At 44.7% G+C, this 20,797-nt stretch overlaps 1 protein-coding gene across 1 annotated transcript in view; it reads right to left on the reverse strand.

Annotated features, from left to right (window-relative positions):
• Positions 1-20,797, reverse strand: part of GAD2 (glutamate decarboxylase 2) — a gene marked incomplete at its 5' end in the record, with an annotated part of 538,013 nt that overhangs the window by 175,737 nt on the left and 341,479 nt on the right. The window contains one exon of the mRNA XM_078662797.1: positions 17,659-17,808. Within this exon, the coding sequence (XP_078518923.1) occupies positions 17,659-17,808 (150 nt within the window). The remainder of the gene's footprint in view (positions 1-17,658; positions 17,809-20,797) is intronic.

Genomic DNA, 20,797 nt, shown 5'->3' on the forward strand with positions numbered 1-20,797 from the left:
GGGAACATGTTGATATAAACTAGAAGTCATGAGGGGAAAAGCTAACTGACTCTAAGACTGGAGCATGCATTTATTCTACATGTAGTGCGTGATGAAGAATATTAAATGACCATTAAATACAGTATTTCTCTTAATATGGAGCCGCATAGGCTAGACAATGACGGAAACTATTGATGCAGTTCAGTAGCTTAGGAATGCAGAGAAGGAGGACTAAACTGATAGCTGGAATCATAACATAGTCTTGGCAGACTCAGAGGCAGAGCCAAGCTGCACCGGGCACTGCGAGGCAGGAAGTAAGTGAAAGGTCGAGGATACAGGTGGGGGCTGTATCGCTCCTTAGCGAGGCTTCAGGAGACAGGAGCTGAATCTGATGTCCGGGCCCTGTTGAGGCCTAGAAACGGGACTTTATAATGAAATAACGTGCACACTGAGAAGCGTGGCAACATTACTTTACATAAGCCTGATATTCGTAGTATTCACGGGGACTGGAAACTGGCATACTAGAGGAGGACACAACTATAATTGCGTCTTGAATCGGACATGGGGAATAACATATGCATATTGGTCATGCATACATAACATATGATGGATAACACGTAGGGACACAGAACATGGCAAAATTTACTTTTCCACATGCCCACCCCAGCAACCCCGACACCGCCGCCCACAACTTCAGACAGTGGATCGATGACTGCGCCAACACCCTCGCCCCGCTCAGGAAACCCCCCAACAGCCGCACCAGCAAGAATGCCACCTGGTTCACCGAAGACCTCCAGGCCTCCAAACGAACATGCCGAAAACTGGAGAAGAACTGGCTTCGCGAACAAACACTGGACAGCTACGCAGCCCACAAGGACGCCACCCGCAGACACGATCACCTCATCAGATCGGCCAAAATGGCCTCATTCAAAGACCACCTATATAACAACGCACACAACAGCAAAGAGCTCTTCAACATTGTGAAGGAACTCTCCAACCCCAGCTCCAACACCAACGACATCCCACCCTTGCAAGACCTGTGCGACGCGTTGGCCACCTTCTTCCACCGCAAGATTGCCGACATCCACGACAGCTTCAACGCTGCAACCACCCCGACAACCACCGAGACCTCCGACATCACGACCACCACCCACACCAACCGCCTGCTCTCCTGGACCAACATCGATGATGAGGACGCCAGCAAAATCATGAACACCATCCACTTTGGATCACCGCTGGACCCTTGCCCACACAATGTCTTCAACAAAGCCAACACAGCCATCGCACCCCATTTTCGGAAAGTAATCAACATCTCATCGAGACAGCAACCTTCCCAGGAAGATGGAAGCACGCCGAGATCAACGCCTTACTCAAGAAACCCAAGGCGGACCCCAAGGACCTCAAGAGCTTCCGGCCCATCTCCTTGCTCCCGTTCCCGGCGAAGGTCATCGACAAAACTGTCAACAAACAACTGACCCGCTACCTCGAGGAGAACAGCATCCTGGATCCATCCCCGTCCGAGTTCCCCAGCAACCACAGCACTGAAACCGCCCTCATCGCTGCCACGAATGACATCAGGACCCTGCTAGACAATGGAGAAACAGCGGCCCTCATCCTCCTGGACCTGTCAGCCGCCTTTGACACAGTCTGCCACCGCACACTATGAACACGCCTACACAACGCTGGGATCCAAGAGAAGGCCCTGGACTGGACCACATCCTTCCTCTCCGGCAGAACACAGAGCGTTCGTCTCCCCCCTTCCGCTCTAATGCCACTGAGATCATCTGCGGTGTACCCCAGGACTCATCCCTCAGCCCAACGCTGTTCAACATCTACATGGCACCTGTCGCCCACGTCGCCCGGCAGCACGACCTCAACATCATCTCCTATGCCTATGACACCCAGCTGACCCTCTCCCTCACCAAAGACCCTCACACCGCCAAAACCAATCTCCATGAAGGAATGAAGGCCATCGCCGAATGGATGAGGAACAGCCGACTGAAGCTGAACTCGGACAAGACGGAGGTCCTCATACTCAGATCCACCCCTTCAGCCTGCGATGACTCCTGGTGGCCGACCACACTGGGAATAGCTCCAACACTCACCGACCACGCACGCAACCTAGGGGTCATCCTCGACCCTTTCCATGACAAAACAGGTCAACGCCGTCTCCGTCTCCTGCTACAACACCCTCCGCATGCTCCACAGGATCTACAAATGAAACTAAACGAAATGAGAACGGTCACCCAGGCCCTCGTCAGTAGCAGGTTGGACTATGGAAACGCCCTCTACGCAAGAACCTCGGCCAAACTCCTGAGACGGCTGCAACGCTTCCAGAACACCTCTGCATGCCTGATCCTCGACATCCCTCGACACTGCCACATCACACTGCACCTGAGAGACCTGCACTGGCTCCCGGTCAATACGAGGATAACCTTCAAGCTCCTCACCCACGCACACAAGGCACTCCACAACACCAGACCAGCATACCTCAACAGACGACTGAGCTTCTACACCCCCACCTGCAAGCTCCACTCCACCGGCTTCGCCCTTGCCGCTGTCCCACGCATCCAAAGAACAATGGCCAGCGGCAGATCTTTCTCCCACCTCACCGCCAAGACCTGGAACTCTCTCCCCACCCACCTACGGCAGGCCCACGACCTACTGACCTTCAGAAGACTCCTCAAGACCTAGCTCTTCGAACAGTAGCAGCACCCCCCACCCCCAGCGCCTTGAAACCCTCATGAGTAAGTAGTGCGCTTTACAAGTGATATGATTGATTGATTGATTGATCCATGGATCCAGATGCCAATTAAAAAAATATATCCACTCACACACCTACTTACACACCCACACAACCACTCGCACACCCACTCACACATCATTACAGCCACTAATTAGACCCAGAACACCACTCACACACCCACTCACAGACCCACACTGCCACTCATACACCCACTTACACACCCACACAACCACTCAAACACCCATACAACCACTCACACACCCACTCACAGACCCACAACACCACTCACACACCTACTCACAGACCCACAAAACCACTCACACACCCACACAGACACTTGCACACCTACTCACACACCCACAGAGTCACTCCCACACCCACTTACATACTGACACAGCCACTCACAAACAGGCAGTGATACACTTATAGAAATTGCAATAGCATCAGTGCTTGATTTGAGCCGGTGGTTTACGTTGCTCAGCACCAACACTTAATTGCCAACACCTGTACTTCTGACTCAGCTACATGGTGGCACTGTTTGTCTAAGTTAAAGATGAGCACACAACATTGGTTTATTAATTAAACAAACATTTAAAAGGACTAATACCTGCGGCCCAAGTCATTTGCATAGCTTTGGGGGCCTGGAATAGTCTGAACTGTCACACTTGTAGGAGTGTGATGGTTAGTAGTTCAATCAATCAATCAATCAAGACATTTGTAGAGCGCACTACTTACCCGGAGGGTCTCAAGGCGCTTGGGGGGGGGGGTGCTGCTACTGCTCGAACAGCCAGGTCTTGATTGAGCTTCTTCCTGAAGGAGAGGTGGTCTTGGGTCAGGCGCAGGTCGGTCGGGAGGGAGTTCCAGGTCTTGGCGGCCAGGTAGGAGAAGGACCTTCCTCCTGTTGTCGTTCTTCGGATGCGGGGGACGGCGGCGAGGGCGTGACTGGCTGATCGGAGATGGCGTTTGGGAGCGTAGAAGTTGATGCGGTTGTTGAGGTAGCTCGGGCCTTCATCGTGTAGGGCTTTGTGTGCGTGGGTGAGGAGACGGAAGGTGATTCTTTTGTTGACGGGGAGCCAATGCAGGTCTCTCAGATGACCGGAAATGTGGCTGTGTCTGGGGATGTCGAGGATGAGTCTGGCTGAGGTGTTCTGGATCCGCTGGAGTCTCTTCTGGAGCTTGGCGGTGGTTCCGGCGTAGAGGGCGTTGCCGTAGTCCAGTCGGCTGGTGACGAGGGCCTGGGTGACCGTCTTTCTGGTCTCGGTGGGGATCCACCGGAAGATCTTCCGTAGCATGCGCAGGATGTTGAAGCACGACGAGGAGACGGCGTTGACTTGTCTGGTCATGGAGAGGGAGGAGTCCAGGATGAAGCCCAGGTTGCATGCGTGGTCTGTCGGTATGGGTGCGGTGCCCAGGGCGGGGGCCACCAGGAGTTGTCCCAGGCCGAGGGCGAGGAGCCCAGGATGAGGACTTCCGTCTTGTCTGAGTTTAGTTTCAGGCGGCTCGTCGTCATCCACTCGGCTACGTCTTTCATCCCTTTGTGAAGGTTGGCTCTGGCGGTGGCGGGGTCGTTGGTCAGGGAGAGGATCAGCTGGGTGTCGTCAGCGTAGGAGATGATGTTGAGGTTGTGTTGGCGTGCGATGGCCGCGAGGGGGCTCATGTAGACGTTGAAGAGGGTGGGGCTCAGCGAGGATCCTTGCGGGACGCCGCCGATGACTCCGGTGGCCTCTGACTTGTACGGTGGTAGGCGGACTCTCTGTGTTCTTCCGTCGAGGAAGGAGATGATCCACTCCAGTGCCTTCTCCTGGATTCCGACGTTGCTGAGGCGCTGCACTAGGGTGCGGTGGCAGACAGTGTCGAATGCCGCGGAGAGGTCTAGGAGGATGAGGGCCGCTGTTTCTCCGTTGTCCATCAGGGCTCGGATGTCATCGGTGGCAGCGATGAGGGCGGTCTCGGTGCTGTGGTTGGCTCGGACGCCAGACTGTGAGGGGTCGAGGGATCCATTCGTCTCGAGGAAGGCGGCCAGTTGTTTGTTGACGGTCTTCTCGATGACTTTGGCTGGAAACAGGAGGAGCGAGATGGGGCGGTAATTCTTGAGTTCGGTGGGGTCCGCTGTAGGTTTCTTTAGTAGGGCGCTGAGTTCGGCGTGCTTCCAGCTCTCCGGGAAGGTGGCGGTGTCGAAGGAGGTGTTGATGATGTCCCGCAGGTGGGGTGCGATGGCAGCGTCGGCCTTGTTGAAGACGTGGTGAGGGCAGGGGTTGGTCGGAGATCCGGAGTGGATGGAGTTCATCACGCGGACGGTGTCTTCGGTGCTGATCGGAGTCCAGGCGCGGAGGGTGGTGGTGGGGGGCGGTGGTTCGGTTGTGGCGTGCGACGTTGAGTGCTGAAGCTGTTGTGTATGTCTGCGATCTTGTTGTGGAAGTAGGAGGCGAGGGAGTTGCAGAGGTCTTGCGATGGGGTGATGTCGTTGTTTCCGGCGTTGGGGTTGGAGAGCTCTTTCACGATGTTGAAGAGTTCCTTGCCGTTGTGTGCGTTGTTGTCCAGACGGTCCTTGAATGCAGTTTTCTTGGTGGCGCGGATCAGTTGGTGGTGCTTCCGGGTGGCAAGCTTGAGGGTGGTCATGTTGTCCGGTGTTGGTTCCCTTCTCCAGGCTTTCTCGAGGGCTCGGCAGTTCTTCTTGGAGCTCTTGAGTTTGTCGGTGAACCATGGGGCCTTCTTGCTGCCGGGTCTGCTGGGCGGGGCTCTCAGTGGGGCGAGTTCGTCCGCGCAGTAGCTGATCCACTTCGTGAGGTTGTCGGCGGCCTGGCTGGGGTTCGCTGAGCTGGCGGGAGGGTGCTGGCTCAGGGAGGCGGTGAGCTGGTCGGCTGTGATCTTGTTCCAGTTTCTTCGAGCACCTTGTGGCTGGTGGTGGTGGATCGTCGTTCTTCTGAAGGTGAAGTGGACGCAGCTGTGGTCCGTCCAGTGGAGTCCAGTGGCGTGGCTGAAGGCGATGTCTTTGCTGGATGAGAAGATGGCGTCGAGTGTGTGTCCGGCGAGGTGGGTGGGGGTGGACACCAGCTGCTTGAGACCGAGGTTGGCGAGGTTGTCGAGCAGGGTGATGGTGTTGCGGTCGTTGTTGTTCTCCAGGTGGAAGTTGATGTCCCCCAGGAGGATGTAGTCAGCGGAGGGGAGGGCATGCGGGCTGATGAAGTCGGCGAAGTCCTCGCTGAATTGTGTGCGTGGTCCCGGGGGTCGGTAGATCAGGGTGCCTCTGAGGGTGGTTTTGGGGTCCGTGTGGATCTGGAAGTGCAGGTGTTCGGCGGTTGTCAGGGTGTCGTCGGTGTTGGTCTTGATGCGGATGGTGTCCCTGTAGATGATGGCGATGCCTCCTCCAGTCTGGTTGTTGCGGTCTCTTCGGGTGATCTTGTAGCCCTCTGGGATGGCGATGGCGATGTCGGGCGCTGAGGCGTCGTTCATCCAGGTTTCTGTGAGGAAGGCGACGTCAGGAGCTGTGGTGTCGAGGAGGTTCCAGAGTTCAATGGCGTGTCTGTGGACGGAGCGGGTGTTGAGCAGGATGCACTTCAGGTGGTTGCTGCTGGTGTTCGGCTTGGCGGGTGCTGGTGCGGGGCAGGACCGGATGCAGGTGAACTTGCAGGCGTGGCAGCTGAAGGGTCCGTGGGTTCGTCTCGGGGTGGCTCGGTAGCATCCCGGGATTCGGCCGGTGTTGAGTGCGATGAGGGTGGCGGCGTCGTAGGTCCGGCGGGTGGGCTGGTGTCTGCAGGGTGCAGGGGTCCTGGCCCTGGGCGCGGTCCAGGCGCGGACGGGCGCAGACGGGCTTACCTTTGGCGCACCTTCGGCGCGCAATCGGCGCGCCCGCTGCGCGTGCACGCTGCGCGTTGGCCACTCTGCCATAAGAGGAGAGTGGAGGGGGCGGAGCGAGGGAGGGGCAACTGGGAGGCGGGAGCGGGGCGGCGAATGGGAAGGCTCCAGGTGGAGGGGGGGCGGGGCCGCAGGGGATCAGCGGCGGGGAGCGGGGAGGTGGCGGGGGCACAGCGGGAAAAACGGCGGGAAAAACGGCGGACTGGGCAAGAGACTGACAAGAAGAAAGAAAGGCAGGGCAAAGCGGGGGAAAGCAGCCCCAACACAGGGGGACAGACGAGAGTGCAGAGGCAGGAACAAAAAGGTCACGCAGGCAGCAGTAAGCGGCGCTGCGCTCCAGAAGCAGAGACCACGCCTCGTGGTCAGGGGCACAGCTGCGAGCAGCGGCGGGAACGGGGCAGCAAGGGCACACCCACGGGGAGTGTGCGCAGTGCGTGGAGGAGTGACCGGCCCAGAGGCACAGAGGTCACAGATCACCACTGCGTGCACTCCTCCCTATATGCTCCAGTGGGAGGGAGGGACAGCTGGGAGGCGGGAGCGGGGCGGCGAATGGGAAGGCTCCAGGTGGAGGGGGGACGGGCCGCAGGGGATCAGTGGCGGGGAGCGGGGAGGTGGCGGGGGCACGCTGCAGTGACCTCCTGAGGAGGGCCCTGGCACTTTGTTTTTTACACATTAAACACTGAATAGCATATGTTTGTATTATATGTGTTGTTGTTTTAGTACGGAATGTGTGCAGTATAAGAAGCAGACCCCTTATTTGTCTGAGGAATCAAGAAGGATCTGTGTATCCATAAAATGAATTCTAAAAACAGACAGACTTGGTGAATTGCATTACAGAAAGACTACATGTTACCTTACCTCAATACATTTTCTAACTTTATTTTAATTTTTAGTTTTAAAATATGTAATAATAATAATAATAATAATAATAAGCATGAATGTGTGAATAAATTGTATTAATAAAATCGTGAAATTGTATGCTATATTAAAAAAAGGGTGAAATTCACTAAAAGGCCAGAGGTTACAGGGATGTTATAGGTAGGAAATAGCATTAAACAAATATCAAAATGAAGTGAAAAAAAACAAAGGTTACAGGGGCATCATAGTTAGGAAAACATTTTTTTAAAAACCTTAGAAATTCACTGAAGAAACCAAAGGTTCGGGGATTGTATGGGTGAGTTCAGGTTGTACACACACAAACTAATAAAAATTGAGCAGTTATAGTTATCTCAAGTAACTAAAACTCATGCCTAAGCTGTCCGGTTTTAGGTTTAAACCTATAATAACTGATAAAACCCCACGGATGGGAAATAGCCCTCACCAGTGTAAACATATAAACACTGAAAAAAAAACTGCACAAACACAAACTAAATGCCATTTAAAGAAAGGAAAAGAAGAGTGAAAGAGTCATTTTTATTTTTCCCTGAAGGGGCCAATACAATGTAACTTTGTTATATAAGGTGTCAGTAAGAAAGACTGGGCTAACATTATTCTGCTTGAGTTTTGTTTTTTAGGGACGTCACTAAAATAGTGTTTTGTCTTCCTTTTTTCAGTTTTGTGGTCTTTGGTCTAAAGATTCAGGGGTTAGAAGCATGTTTTAGGTGTTGTTTGTTTATTTTATAAACTGTAGAAAATCAGGAAATATCAAAATCATATTTAATTTTTTGGCTACATTTGAGTCTTTCACTGATAGGAAAAATGTAGGTTTTATAAGAATCTTTCCTAGTATGTACCATCACATTTACTCACAGAGAAAGGGTAAAAACCCTTGATACATCGGCCCCCTTTTCTAGTGAGTCAGTATTGATACTAGGTGAATTGCCAAACATCAAAGAAAGAGTCATCCCAACTGTGTCACTTAGCTGGTGGCTCTCAGTCCTAGAGGCCATGAATGCTATATTATCCATGTGGCAACTGCTTACAGAACTTTTTCTGAGTGATGATGCCAAAGGCAATAAAAGTGAGGATCTTTTGTCAAATATTGATAGTGATTTGAAAAAAAGTACACTCTACTTCTTAGATATTTTTACAGGAAAGCATGACTGCTGTAGTGGACATAATAGAGTATGGTGTAGATGTGAAACATTTCCTTGAGAGTAGGATGGGTGAAACTTTTAGTGACTTTGGCACTCCAACATATTCCATGTTAGAGTGCTTGCCACTTGACAAGCAAAGAAATGTTTAGGAGCAATTCAGGAACTTTTATTTTACAATGTATGAGGAATAGCCCTTCACCAACAAGGCATTTGAAGTCAATAAAGTCTCATTATAGTACTCTGCACGAGTTATAGATCCCTTCCAGAGTTTCAAAAGTTCTGCCTCATTTGTGACTGCTTCAAAAACTCTGAGGGCATATGCGCCCAGTTCAACACATATGTTGCAGAACCTGCTGCAGAGAATCGCAAAGCTATGTCAGTGGCCAGAGTTAGCAAATTGTATACAGACTATTTTAGCATTCCCTGTCTCAAGTGCCAATGTTGAGAGGGCCTTTTCACAGATAAAAGTTTACATGGGAAGGAAAGAGTGAGCGTGCATTACCAAAGACTCACTGAAGAAGTATTGTATAGTTGACTATGATAAGTTTGCTTTGTAAAAAATTATTTGGATCTCATTTACAATGTACATACACTGTCTATATACCATGCACTATCAGTGTAGAAAGCAAGCAATAAGGAAATCAAATAGTTCCATAAACACCGGAAAAACACTGTTTCTGTTGTTTTTAATGGCGCGGAAATGTGTAACCACTGATAACCACTGGTTTTGTATGGTATTAAAATCACTTGAAAACACTGGAAAAACCCCACCAGAATTTATCAAAAATAGAAACTGAAAACAGGAAAGCCTACTCATGCCCTAAGGTAACAAAAACTTGCGCCGTCACCATGCCCTGCTAATTACCCCACAGATTACATCAGTCATGACACCCTCCATGACATTATCAATAATATAATTGCAACAGTGAAAAGTGTGCATAGCGGGGGCCCGAGTTATAGTTACCTAAAGGGCATGAGTTATAGTAACTTGAGATAAATAAAACTGCAGAATTTCTATGGTTTTGTGTATGTAAAATCTGAAGCTAACTATAATGTCCCTGCAACCTTAGTTTTTTTCAGTGATAGTTGGCACTGCACAACTGTTATTGATATAAATGTTTATTCATACTCTGTTGTAATATTCTACGTTTCACCCAAAAAAACAATTAAAAACATGAATGCAACACATCTATAGGGTTACCCGGCACATCTTTAAGTATGAGATAAAGCATGAGATCTACATGCACATGAAAAACAATCTTAAACACCATCCTAGCCCTATAGAACTTCAGTTTTTGAGAGAAACATTGAGCATTGTAAGTAAAAAATAACAGCCCTAAGTGTGTGACTTAATTGATATCCCTGCTCTTTACCCTTGGCAAATCCTTGAGAAATATCTGTGAACATGGAAATCAGCTCATCTCCATTGGCTTAGCTGCCTCAATGGCTAAAACAAGATCACTCAAAACAAACTGAACATCAGTGTAAAACTCTACAAGCAAAACTGGACCCCCTCAGTTAGAAAAGTGGCTATAGGCAATTAAGATTAAGATTGCTGTATGCAAATATTGTCATTCTTTCACTCTCTGATCAAAGGGTATCTAGTAGTGTAGAGCTTTTAATCATCATATTTCCTCTTGATTTGTATCAGCATATTTCCTCTTGATTTGTGTTCTGAGGTTGTGTTATGTTCTGTGTGTCTGTTGTGTTCTGAGGTTGTCTTTTGCTTTTGTATTGTGTTCTAGTGTTGTGTTATGTTAATTCCCGGTGCGCACATACATCATTGGTTTTTTGGCATTGAATAACCATCATGTCTGTCTAATGCCTGAAAAGAGTAGTTTAACATAGGTTAGTTGCCTGAATTGGGTAACTACAAAAAGTTTTAAACACTTAGGAAAGCAATTGAGTTTTCAAGTTTTGTCTCAAATTGACTAGAAAAGTGCTAGAGCTCAGATTAGCTGGTGAGGAGTTTCATTGCTTGGCTTTGGAAACACAAAAGCTGTGGCCTCTAATTCTGTTTTTGGCAAATGTAGGGATCATCTGTTGGTTCAGAGTGGAAGACCAACGAGCACTAGGTGAATGGTAAACCTTATTCCATTTCTGTATAATCCAGGGAGGGTATTTAGGCATTGTTCTGTGGAAATGCATTATATTTCGAAGTGGGTATAGTCCTTGATAAGCAGTCAGTGAGATAACCAGAGTGGAGGATGAGTTTGGCTGAATCTGGAAGCATTGAGCATCTCACCTATGGCATGGCTCTGAATCACCGGAATTCTTCTTTGGAGGAAGTGTTCAGGTAAATCTAGGTCAATGAAATCAGTGTAGTCCAGTCTAGCACCAATAATCGCTGATTTAATCCATCCTATTCCACCTAGTTATGGAAGGAATGGTTTTTCATAACACTTTCAGATGGTATAAACATTAAAAAACCAATCCAGATATCTGATTGGAGAGGGATACATGCGATTTGGCCTTCACTCCTATGTTTTTGACTACTTTACAGGCAGCAGAGAGGACCCATTTCAGTTGGACAATGAGAATCAAGCCAAAGGTCCACTCCCCATAAACCACCATCACTTCAGTTTTTTGGTGTTTAATTTGAGTGACTAGCTGCCTAGTTAATGGGAAAGATTCTGTACTATTAACTAGTTGAAAACCAGCCTGCGTTGCACATAGTATGTCAGTTGAATGCATGGAGCTAATAAGTTGTTTCACAGTGTATTTTTCTAGTACTTTTGTTGCTGCTGGTAAAAGACAAATAGGGGGAATGTTCTCTATTATTGTAGGGTCTGGTCAAGTCTTTTTTTTTATTCATGATAGGTATGACAGAGGCAGACTGGAATGGTTATAGCTCAACACCTTGTTAAAGCAAGAATTTGGCTTAGAGGATTTAGTGAGTTACTCAGTAGCTACTTTAAAAAAATCAATCTGAAAGAGGTTAGAGCAAACAAAAGATTTGAATTTGATTAGATCATCATGAGAGTCCTCAGTCGAGAATACAGCAGAGATCGAAAGTATATTATTAGAGACTTATTTTCAGTAATAATTGATAGGACGTGTCTGGTATCTATCTGTCATCCTAGCTGATGAATTTTCTCAAGAAAGCAGTAATTTAAGGCATGGGAAAGATCATGTGAGGGAGTGACTTCACGGGTAACCTTAGAGTATTCTGAAGAGTCTTTAATAATCTGGAAAACAGTGTTCTGGGGATAAGAAGAGGAAGCAACTTATTTCTGAATAAAATGCTTGCTTGGTATTTTTGAGTACAAGTTTATAATAATTAATATTTCTTTTACACTTTATTTGAGGAGCTTCATCATACATGCATGAGCAAAGTTTATCTGCTGGCATATCCTTGCTTTATCTAGATTTACTACTGTTCCTGCGTACGAGGATGCTGTTTTTTTATGTTTGCAAACAAGCTTAACTTTACAGGTGCATGTAAACCCACCAACTGAGATCTTCAGTAATTATCATTGTTTTTCTTCTATGTAACCAGATTCTGTAGTTGCCCTTTTGAAATGGAGTTATATTTATTTTGGATTAGTTTCAGAGTTGCTTGCATTATTTTTTTATTTTGTGCTTTATAAAACATGGAGTAATTAGAAACTCAATGACAGAATGATAAGACCAACGATTAGGTTCAATTTGTAAATTTTAAATTAGATAGTTATCTGCCCATATATGGTCCAATATGTGTAGATTAATATTGGTTGGGCCACAAACTCTTCGATGTGACTTCTGGGGGGGAAGCAATTCACAAAATTCCCTTGACATTCTAATCCACAATATCATCAGCCAAGTAACTGAAATCTCCACTAAAGGTTTAACTTAACAATGAACATACTAGATCAAAAATAAGATAGGGCAGGCATTCATGTATTCCAGAGGCCAATAAGTTAGTAACATGGAGAAGGTGGCAGAGGCAGAAGAAATACATATAAAGAAGCAAACCGTCGACAACACTAATAGCTAGAAATAGTTCTTTACAAGTTTTATTTATTTATGTTTTGGCTCTCATAGAGGGCCACATAAAAGATAAAAGAAAACACATATTACATATTCAGAATAAAATAGAAATTAAAACACATGTAACATATTCAGCGATAACTACAAATTCAAACACATTATTCCACAAACATGTGTTATACAAGTCCATGATTCAACCATTAACAAGAGTACCACAAAGGCAGGCAAAATTCAGATAGCATACTAATAAATATCTAAAAATCCTTTAAAAAATTTAAAAATGTAGAAGCAGAACATTTCATTTAAAGGCGAGTACAAAGATTGTAGGAAGATATTTACATTGGAAACACCCAAACGGATGCAGATTGGTTTTAGCCATTTAAGGCGCAAAGTGCGAAGTGCCGGGCAAATCAGTAGAACATGCATACGATCCTGTATACTTAGGTTACAAAAATTGCACATTTTCGATGTTCCATACCATTTGGATAGAAGAGTATTCAATGGCAATAGGTCATGCCGAATAAGAAACCACAACCTTCTAATGCCATGAGGTATATTCCATAATACGTAGGCTTGGGCTTTCTTGGCAACATATGAGTTAATCAAAAGATCACAACCACCTTTTCTTTGTATTTCATTCTTATCTAGTAGAAAGCCTAGTTCCCAAGATGCCTGTTTTAGCAGGATTTTTAGTTGCGCTCGAGAGTGCAGGAACAAAGTACTTTCATCTAGTTTCAGAAGAGTCACCGCTTTTCTGAAATTCTTTACAAGTTGTGAGAACTCTTTGAAGTTGCCTAACAATTCGCTTTTAAGTAAAGCTCTCATCGTCCCCGGTTCTGCTCTGGCGATTGAGGCCACCCAACGTACCAGGGCACATAATCCCTGCACCCAACTGCTCCTTAGGCCGAACTCAAGTCTGCACGCTGCCAGGGGGCAGTTGGTATTTAATGAGGCCAGGGATCTTAATAGTTTCCCTTCAATTTTATGGCAGAAATCCCAGAGTTTTAACTCAACGAGTTCTATACCATAAATAAGGGTAGCGGGGATCTTAGCCCTATAAACCTCAAGCATACACGAGAAATGTCTTTTCCCGGTCGCTACGTATAATGAATTTATGCCTTTACCATGTGCAAGGGCTTTTCGAGAACAGTGATCGATATGAGGCCTCTCGCTCAGGTTGGCCGCAATTATTTTTCCCAAGAAGGTATAAGTTTTAACTACCTCCAGCTTCTGGCCACCAATCGACCACCCAAAATTTTCTGAGCGGCACAACTTTTTCCCCCTAATGCACATGATTTTACTTTTAGATATATTAATCCTCATGGAGTGGGAAACTGCAAAGGCATGAAGTGCTTGCAACCTATTTGCCAAACCTTTGGGTGTTAAGTCCAAAACGAGAATGTCGTCAGCATACATCAGACAGGAGATGGGGACCCCCCCAAGCACTGGAGCAATGCCCTCACAGACAGATACGGCAGCAGGTAAATCCTGCGTATATAGAGAAAATAACAGAGGCGCCAAAAGGCAACCCTGTTTCAGGCCGTTTAGAGAAGGTATGCGATCAGAAAGACCCCTTTCTCCCCCCTGCAACACCCTGCACCAGGTTTCCGTATGTAATGAGCGAACAAGTTCTAACAAGTATGGGGGTACTCCAATAGTTGATAATTTTCTCCACAGCGTTCTACGATCCACTCTATCGAACGCCGTGGAGAAATCGATAAAAGCTGCATACACAACTCCCCCTCTCACCTGCGTATACTTGTCCGATATCACATGAAGGGTGGTCAGATTGTCTAGAGTGCCATGCTCCCTACGAAATCCCGTTTGTTCGCGTGGTAAAATATTGTTCTCATCGACCCAGTCGGAAAGTAGATTTAAAAGACACTTCGCAAAGATCTTACCGACTGAGTCGAGGAGAGCAATCAAACGATAATTACTGGGGGTATCCCTTGAGCCTTTCTTAAAGATAGGAACCAAGATACTACCCCTCCAGGATGCTGGAACCTTCTTCGAGTCAAAACAGGATTTAAATAAAGGGTAAAGTATTTTACTCCAGAGGGAGGGCTCCTGCTTCAGGACCGTCATAGGGAGTTCGTCCGGCCCCATTGCACCAGAAGAGCGCATGTTCTTTATGGCCGCAGCTATTGTTTCCTCTGATGGGTGCATAATTTCCCCATCAGTGGATACCTCGGGGGGACTAGTATCCACTAAAGTACCATACCCCCCATAAAGATCCCAAATATAGGCGGACCAAACCTCTTCGGTAATAGGGATTGGGCAAGGGGTTAATCTATTGCCACATCCCGTCCCGATTATGGACCAAAATTTGCGGATTTTACCATGCGCTACTGCTTCCCTTAGGTTTATCCAAACTAGATCTTCCTTTTCCTTTTTTAATTTCGCTTTTAGTCTAACTCTCTTTCTTTTTAACCTCAACAGTTCTTTTCCCCGTTCCCCGGATCTACTTACAAATTGGGCACGGACTAATTTATTTATTTCTTTATTCATTGTGCACAAGGCACTGGGCATGTATACCCGCAACGGGGGCAGTCTAACCTTTTTCACATCCAAGATGATAGTTCTTTAGATATGGGCAGATGCTTTTTTAACAATTGCTACCAACACCCGATCACATTTACACTTCCATCCATTTGTTTGAAAATTAAGATAAACTGTTGGTACACCAATAGGTATCTTTGGGGCACCTGTGTCTGCTAACCAATTTTCTGCAGATGGTAACATATTCATGTTATGTTCTTGTATACCTTTGCACACTTCAGTCACATATTTTGCTAAAGAGTAAACATTGGTGTAATTGATTGCACTACTAAATACAGACACCAACAAATATTGTGGCATACCAAAATCGTGAACAAAATATGAAAGGGTAAATGCATAAAGGCATATGTTTACCACTCCTATCTCCACATCTACGGACCTTAAATCTACATGTACTGCATATTTGTGGAGATAGGTATGGAAAATCTAGACTTATTTACCAGTAGATATTTTATTTTTGATATTGTGTCCTCGACATTCTGCCCCATCGATATTGTGGATTCGATCTTCAAGGGGCACACCGGTGTAACTTATTTTTACGGTATTTGGAATTTTAGGAGGAGGGTTAATGTCAAGGGTCTCTAGCCAGACAGGAAGGGAAAATGCAATTTACACAAGAGTGGTTTGGGCATTTTATTCTGCATCAATACAGTTGATTTTGTCTTGCAGAAATGTAAGAGTTTCAGATAGATAAAGTAAGTTAGTGCACTGCTAGCATGCCTACTGGATTTGCTGTGTGCACTGGATACTCTTAAATACCCAAGGGGGTCTTTAAACATGGTCACAGAGGCATCAATAAGAAGACTGCTGGAAGTTAAAAAACAAAAAAAATGAAAGAAACTCATAATGGATGCTGTAGTTTAAAAAAACACCCCTGGTCGAGGCCAAACAATTAAGAATATGAAAGTGCTGAAGTGTGTTGTGTGTGCAAGTTCAGAGTTTACAGGAAATTAGATATTCATTGATCCCGAGCATTTTCATGATAAACACACTATTAACATGCAGGTAAAAGCAGAACCTGAGGAAAATGTTAGAAAATGTTAAACATACATATGTGAATCTAAAAATGACAGCTGGACATGACCAGTCCTGTGGTCATCATGTAAGTTCAGAAAAACACTTATGAAAAGGCTCCGCAACAATATCCAATGGGGCATCCCTACTACCTCACAATTAATACTGAGAACCCCAGAAAGTCTGTGTGAAATGTGCCTTTTATATAAGCCAAATATACATTGATCCCATTCTCCAAACACCTATGCAAGGGGTAACACTTAACTGAATGACAGATCAAAACATTGGTAACTCTTCACACAATGACAGATGAGCAGAAGAACCCAAGAACATCAGCCCCAAGGTATGACCTTTTCTGCCCTTTCCTTTTGTGGGAAAGGGCTTATTATACCTTCATTGAATTATGTTTAAGTAATTTAACGCCTTTGATTATAAACCTTGCATTGTTTGCTCTGGTTTTATTTCTCTCTCTTGACAGGCCAAAATCCACCAAAACTTTTGGAAGAAAATGCCTGATATGCATCAAACATGGTACAGATAAGCCTCATGGTCATCTGTTGTGATGCTTTCTACATCACTCAACAGCATAAAATACCACACCACAACCAAAGAGAAAAGTTTCTACTTATCTTATCTTATCACCAACGTCCAACCGAGTTCCACTTAATCATATTGTTGGCTATCACTGAAGTTTCAAGAGCATTTGCCATCTAACAATGCATTTTATTTAGTCCCACCCAGCTATATTCAAAATTTCGCCTATGCGAAAAAAATACACAACACTCAAACCCCGTGGCACCCTCATGAACAGAACACCACACCTAAGTCAAGTCGTTGACAAATGGTTGTCGCATCAAAATAATATCCTTGTCTTCACAACAACAAACATAGCTGGACCAATCAGAGCATACCTCATCCTCATACCTACTAAACTGCATCAAAGTCTTGCATTTGGCAACTTGTCTGTTGATAGAAATGTCTTCTTAAGCTAGGCAATGGATTGCTGTTAACTCTGGCTGAACTAAATACGCAAAAAAGTCCTAAAGCACATGCATCAATACACTTTATATGCTATAAAGTTTCCCACTTAGCTAAGCAACATCTGATTCTTCCTATTAACCAATTCAAAACATAATTTAACAATACATTGGGCAGACTGATTCCCACTAACTAAACACAACACCATTCTTCATACTTGAAAAGTGCTAAGACACCATAGAAGTAGTCACTAAGATGCAATCTGTTAACTTGCCTACTGAATAATGGAGATTGACACATAAAAAGCAAAACACATCCACAAAGGAACAGCAAGCCAATGATTTTTTTTACTGGCGTAATACGCACTTTGACAGTGATCATTGACCAGTTGTACAGACTATGGGTTTTAACCATCAGCATTGTAGAAAAGTATATATAGTATCAAAAACAGTGTGATTCAAGTGTTTACATAATGTTAACATACAACTCATTTGTGAAGAAAGAAGTAAAATATAATTTTACCTTTGCTCGCCACATCAGCCATAATTTGAAGATGTCAACATGACGGCCACATTGCAATGCTTTGTCCCCTGTATCGTATGATAGGTCATAGTGCTTGTCTTGTTGGAAGAGGTAGGAAGCATGCATTTGGTTACAACTTTGCATCAAACCCTAGACAAGAAAAATATAACGCATAGTATTTATCCACTAATCATGCTCTGATTTTTTATTCTTAGGGCATTTAATAGTTACCAATCTAAGTTCCCAGGAGCAGAGGAGCACTTCATGGAGTACCTTTTTTATATTACAGCTGGAGCATCTCATTACAGTTGAAACCAGGATGTGGCAACAAGCATTGACAAAGATAACAGATTTAGCCTATGCAAGATCTAATGGCTTTGTCAGTGCAACACAGTATTTATCCAGCAATCATACTCAGATTTTTATATTTTGTGGTCATTTAACATATACCATACTAAGTTCCCAGGAGCAGAGAAGCCCTTTATGGAGAATCTTTTTATTTTGCAGCTCAAGCATCTTATTTCAGTTGAAACCGGGATGTGACAACAAGCATTAGCAAAGCCAATAGGTTTCACCTATGCACGATCTTGTGGCTTTGTCAGTGTTTTTTTGCCATGTATGGAATGGTATGGATGGTTGGTCATTGTTTGATATGGTATGTTCTGTCATTACATTATATGGCCTGTTATGGTATAGTTTGGTCTGTCATTGTATGGTATGTTTGGTTTTTTACTTTTGACTTTCATGAGTTGTTATCATTATATGGCTTTTGCTGAGACAATAAAGGACATTTAAAAAACTGAGGTGCCAGAAAAAAATATTAGAAATGTGTAATTTGGTGAATATTACAAGCAGTCCACAAGCCAACGCCAACGACAAATTTGGCATTATATACTTTCCTGCAGCAGTCACACACGGAGGACTAATAGTGTGGAAAGAGGAATAAACAGGTTTGAATGAACTGCTTTCTGTTTCTGCAGCGCACACTGTATTATTAATTGCCTTTTGGCACTTGTATAGTAGATGCAATGACGTTCATATTATTACTCTGAAAAAGATGAATGATTAGGTCAGCATAGATTGAGATGTGGTCCAAAAGACAGAATTCAGCAAATTGAGCTACCACCCTATGTATCGATCATTATTGAAGTCTGTTATATCCTGCTCACAGTGCACACACCTCTTGTCCTACAAAAATGGTACTAAATAGCCCCTGTGCCCCCTGTGTCGATATATCAGTCCACAGTTCACCGTTTTCTAGCCGATACTCAACCGTTATGCTGCTGCTCTGAGTACTGATTCCGGTGCCGCATTTGGGGTTCAATCGATACCCCATGTTCATTAGATTTGGAACTCTATGCATTAGGCGATTGGCTCAAATACGAGTACTTTAAACTTTACACACAGTCTTATTTTTCGAGTAAATTGTTTGTAGGACACATTTGAGGTGAAACTTGAGATCCGCAACCTATTGTGAACTGTGGACTGATGTATAGATCCATACCACAAGCTGTGACATTGCTTACATCACACTTTGCCCTGAAGAAGTCCAGTGTGCTGAACGAAACACATTGGCTGTCTGAGTGTCACATGTATCAGAACTTTTGAAAAGACGTACAAAATAAAAAGAAGATCGGTACACAAATTGGAAACCCATTTCTTCTGGACTTTTGATTTTATTTATAGACGCTACTTGGTACACCTCACTGTGTGTTTATGCTTGTAAAGTTCCTCTTTTTTAAACACAACTCGACAGTGGATGTTGCTATTGTGTGCACCTTCTATGCATATTCCTATTTTGAAAACTTGGGGATATACTGATAAGGTGCGTTTTGCGCTTGGGGTCCGCTGTCATATATATGTTCTGAATTTATGTATCGTCTGTTAACAACTTCTAATATAATTACTTCATACCAAAATTATTACTGCTGCATATGTTTATCCAGATTTGTCTCTTACAAATCAATGCAATTTTGTCTACACATTTGCTGGCTTGTTTTACTGAACTTGATATTTTGAGCAACACTGCGATGCCTTTTTAAATATCATATATATATATATTTTTAAATACTGTTGTTGGTCGAACAGTGCACAGACGTCTGCGGTGGTTGCGTGTTTGTAAAGCAGCAAAGAATACTGAACTGGTTTTTAGTCATGAACTATCAGGCAGAAGTTAGAGCTTCTTTGGAAATTAAGGACTCCTGGACTACTGAAAGAAACATTGTTAACGAAATGAGTTGCGGAATGACTAGTACTATCATCCCAAACTCTGTGCCTACTCTATTGGTACAGTGGTATAGTTCACCTCCCTGGAGCTCCCTGCCAATGGTTCGGCCAGGGGTGTAGACTGAATTCCTCCGTCAGGTTGTAGAGTACTGGTTAAGTTAAGTATTTCCTTTGTTTCCTTTACATGAGTATTCTATAGCTGATGTAAGTATGTTCCTGAGCGCGCACTTATGAAGAGAATGTTTCTCTTCAAAAGTGCATCGCTCGTGATACTGTAATGTTCATGCTTGTTAACTGTTTTATTTATCAGATAACTGTTGACCTTCCCATGAAGCGGCCGTGCTCCTGTAATATGCTGTGTTACTTAAACTCAATTAAACTACAAGAATTATTTCTACAATTCAGCCTCTTCTACCTTTCTTATTGATGTAAAGCCCCACTTTACATTTGGTGACGACGGAAAAGAAAAACAGCATATTACCAATTTTGCAGATTCGCCGATTCATACTACGCGCATGAAAACAAAGAAGTAAACCGAGAAAGCTCTTCATACCTTGTTCAGCGCTGAAAACGGACTTGCGGAAGCAAAAACCAGCCTTTCCTCAGATTTTCAACTCTTTTTGGTATTTCCGATCAACTCTTTGGTTGAGAGCATACGTCACTGTGACAAGGAAAGTAAACGTCAACACGTTTACCTACGTTCGGCGGCCATCTTTGTTTTCATAACACTCTCGTTTCCCTGGTAACCGAAACGAGATGAGGATCGGCTTGCTGAGAATCACTTTGTTTGCTTTTATCGTTTTAGCAACCATTATTTAACACAACCTTCGCGCTGGACAATACAAGGTATTTATCATCTTTCTTACATTGTTTACTCATTAGGACTATTTTAAAAAAAATATATATATAATAA

Source organism: Lissotriton helveticus, chromosome 10, assembly GCF_964261635.1.
Source record: "Lissotriton helveticus chromosome 10, aLisHel1.1, whole genome shotgun sequence".
NCBI classification, from domain to species: Eukaryota; Metazoa; Chordata; class Amphibia; order Caudata; family Salamandridae; genus Lissotriton; species Lissotriton helveticus.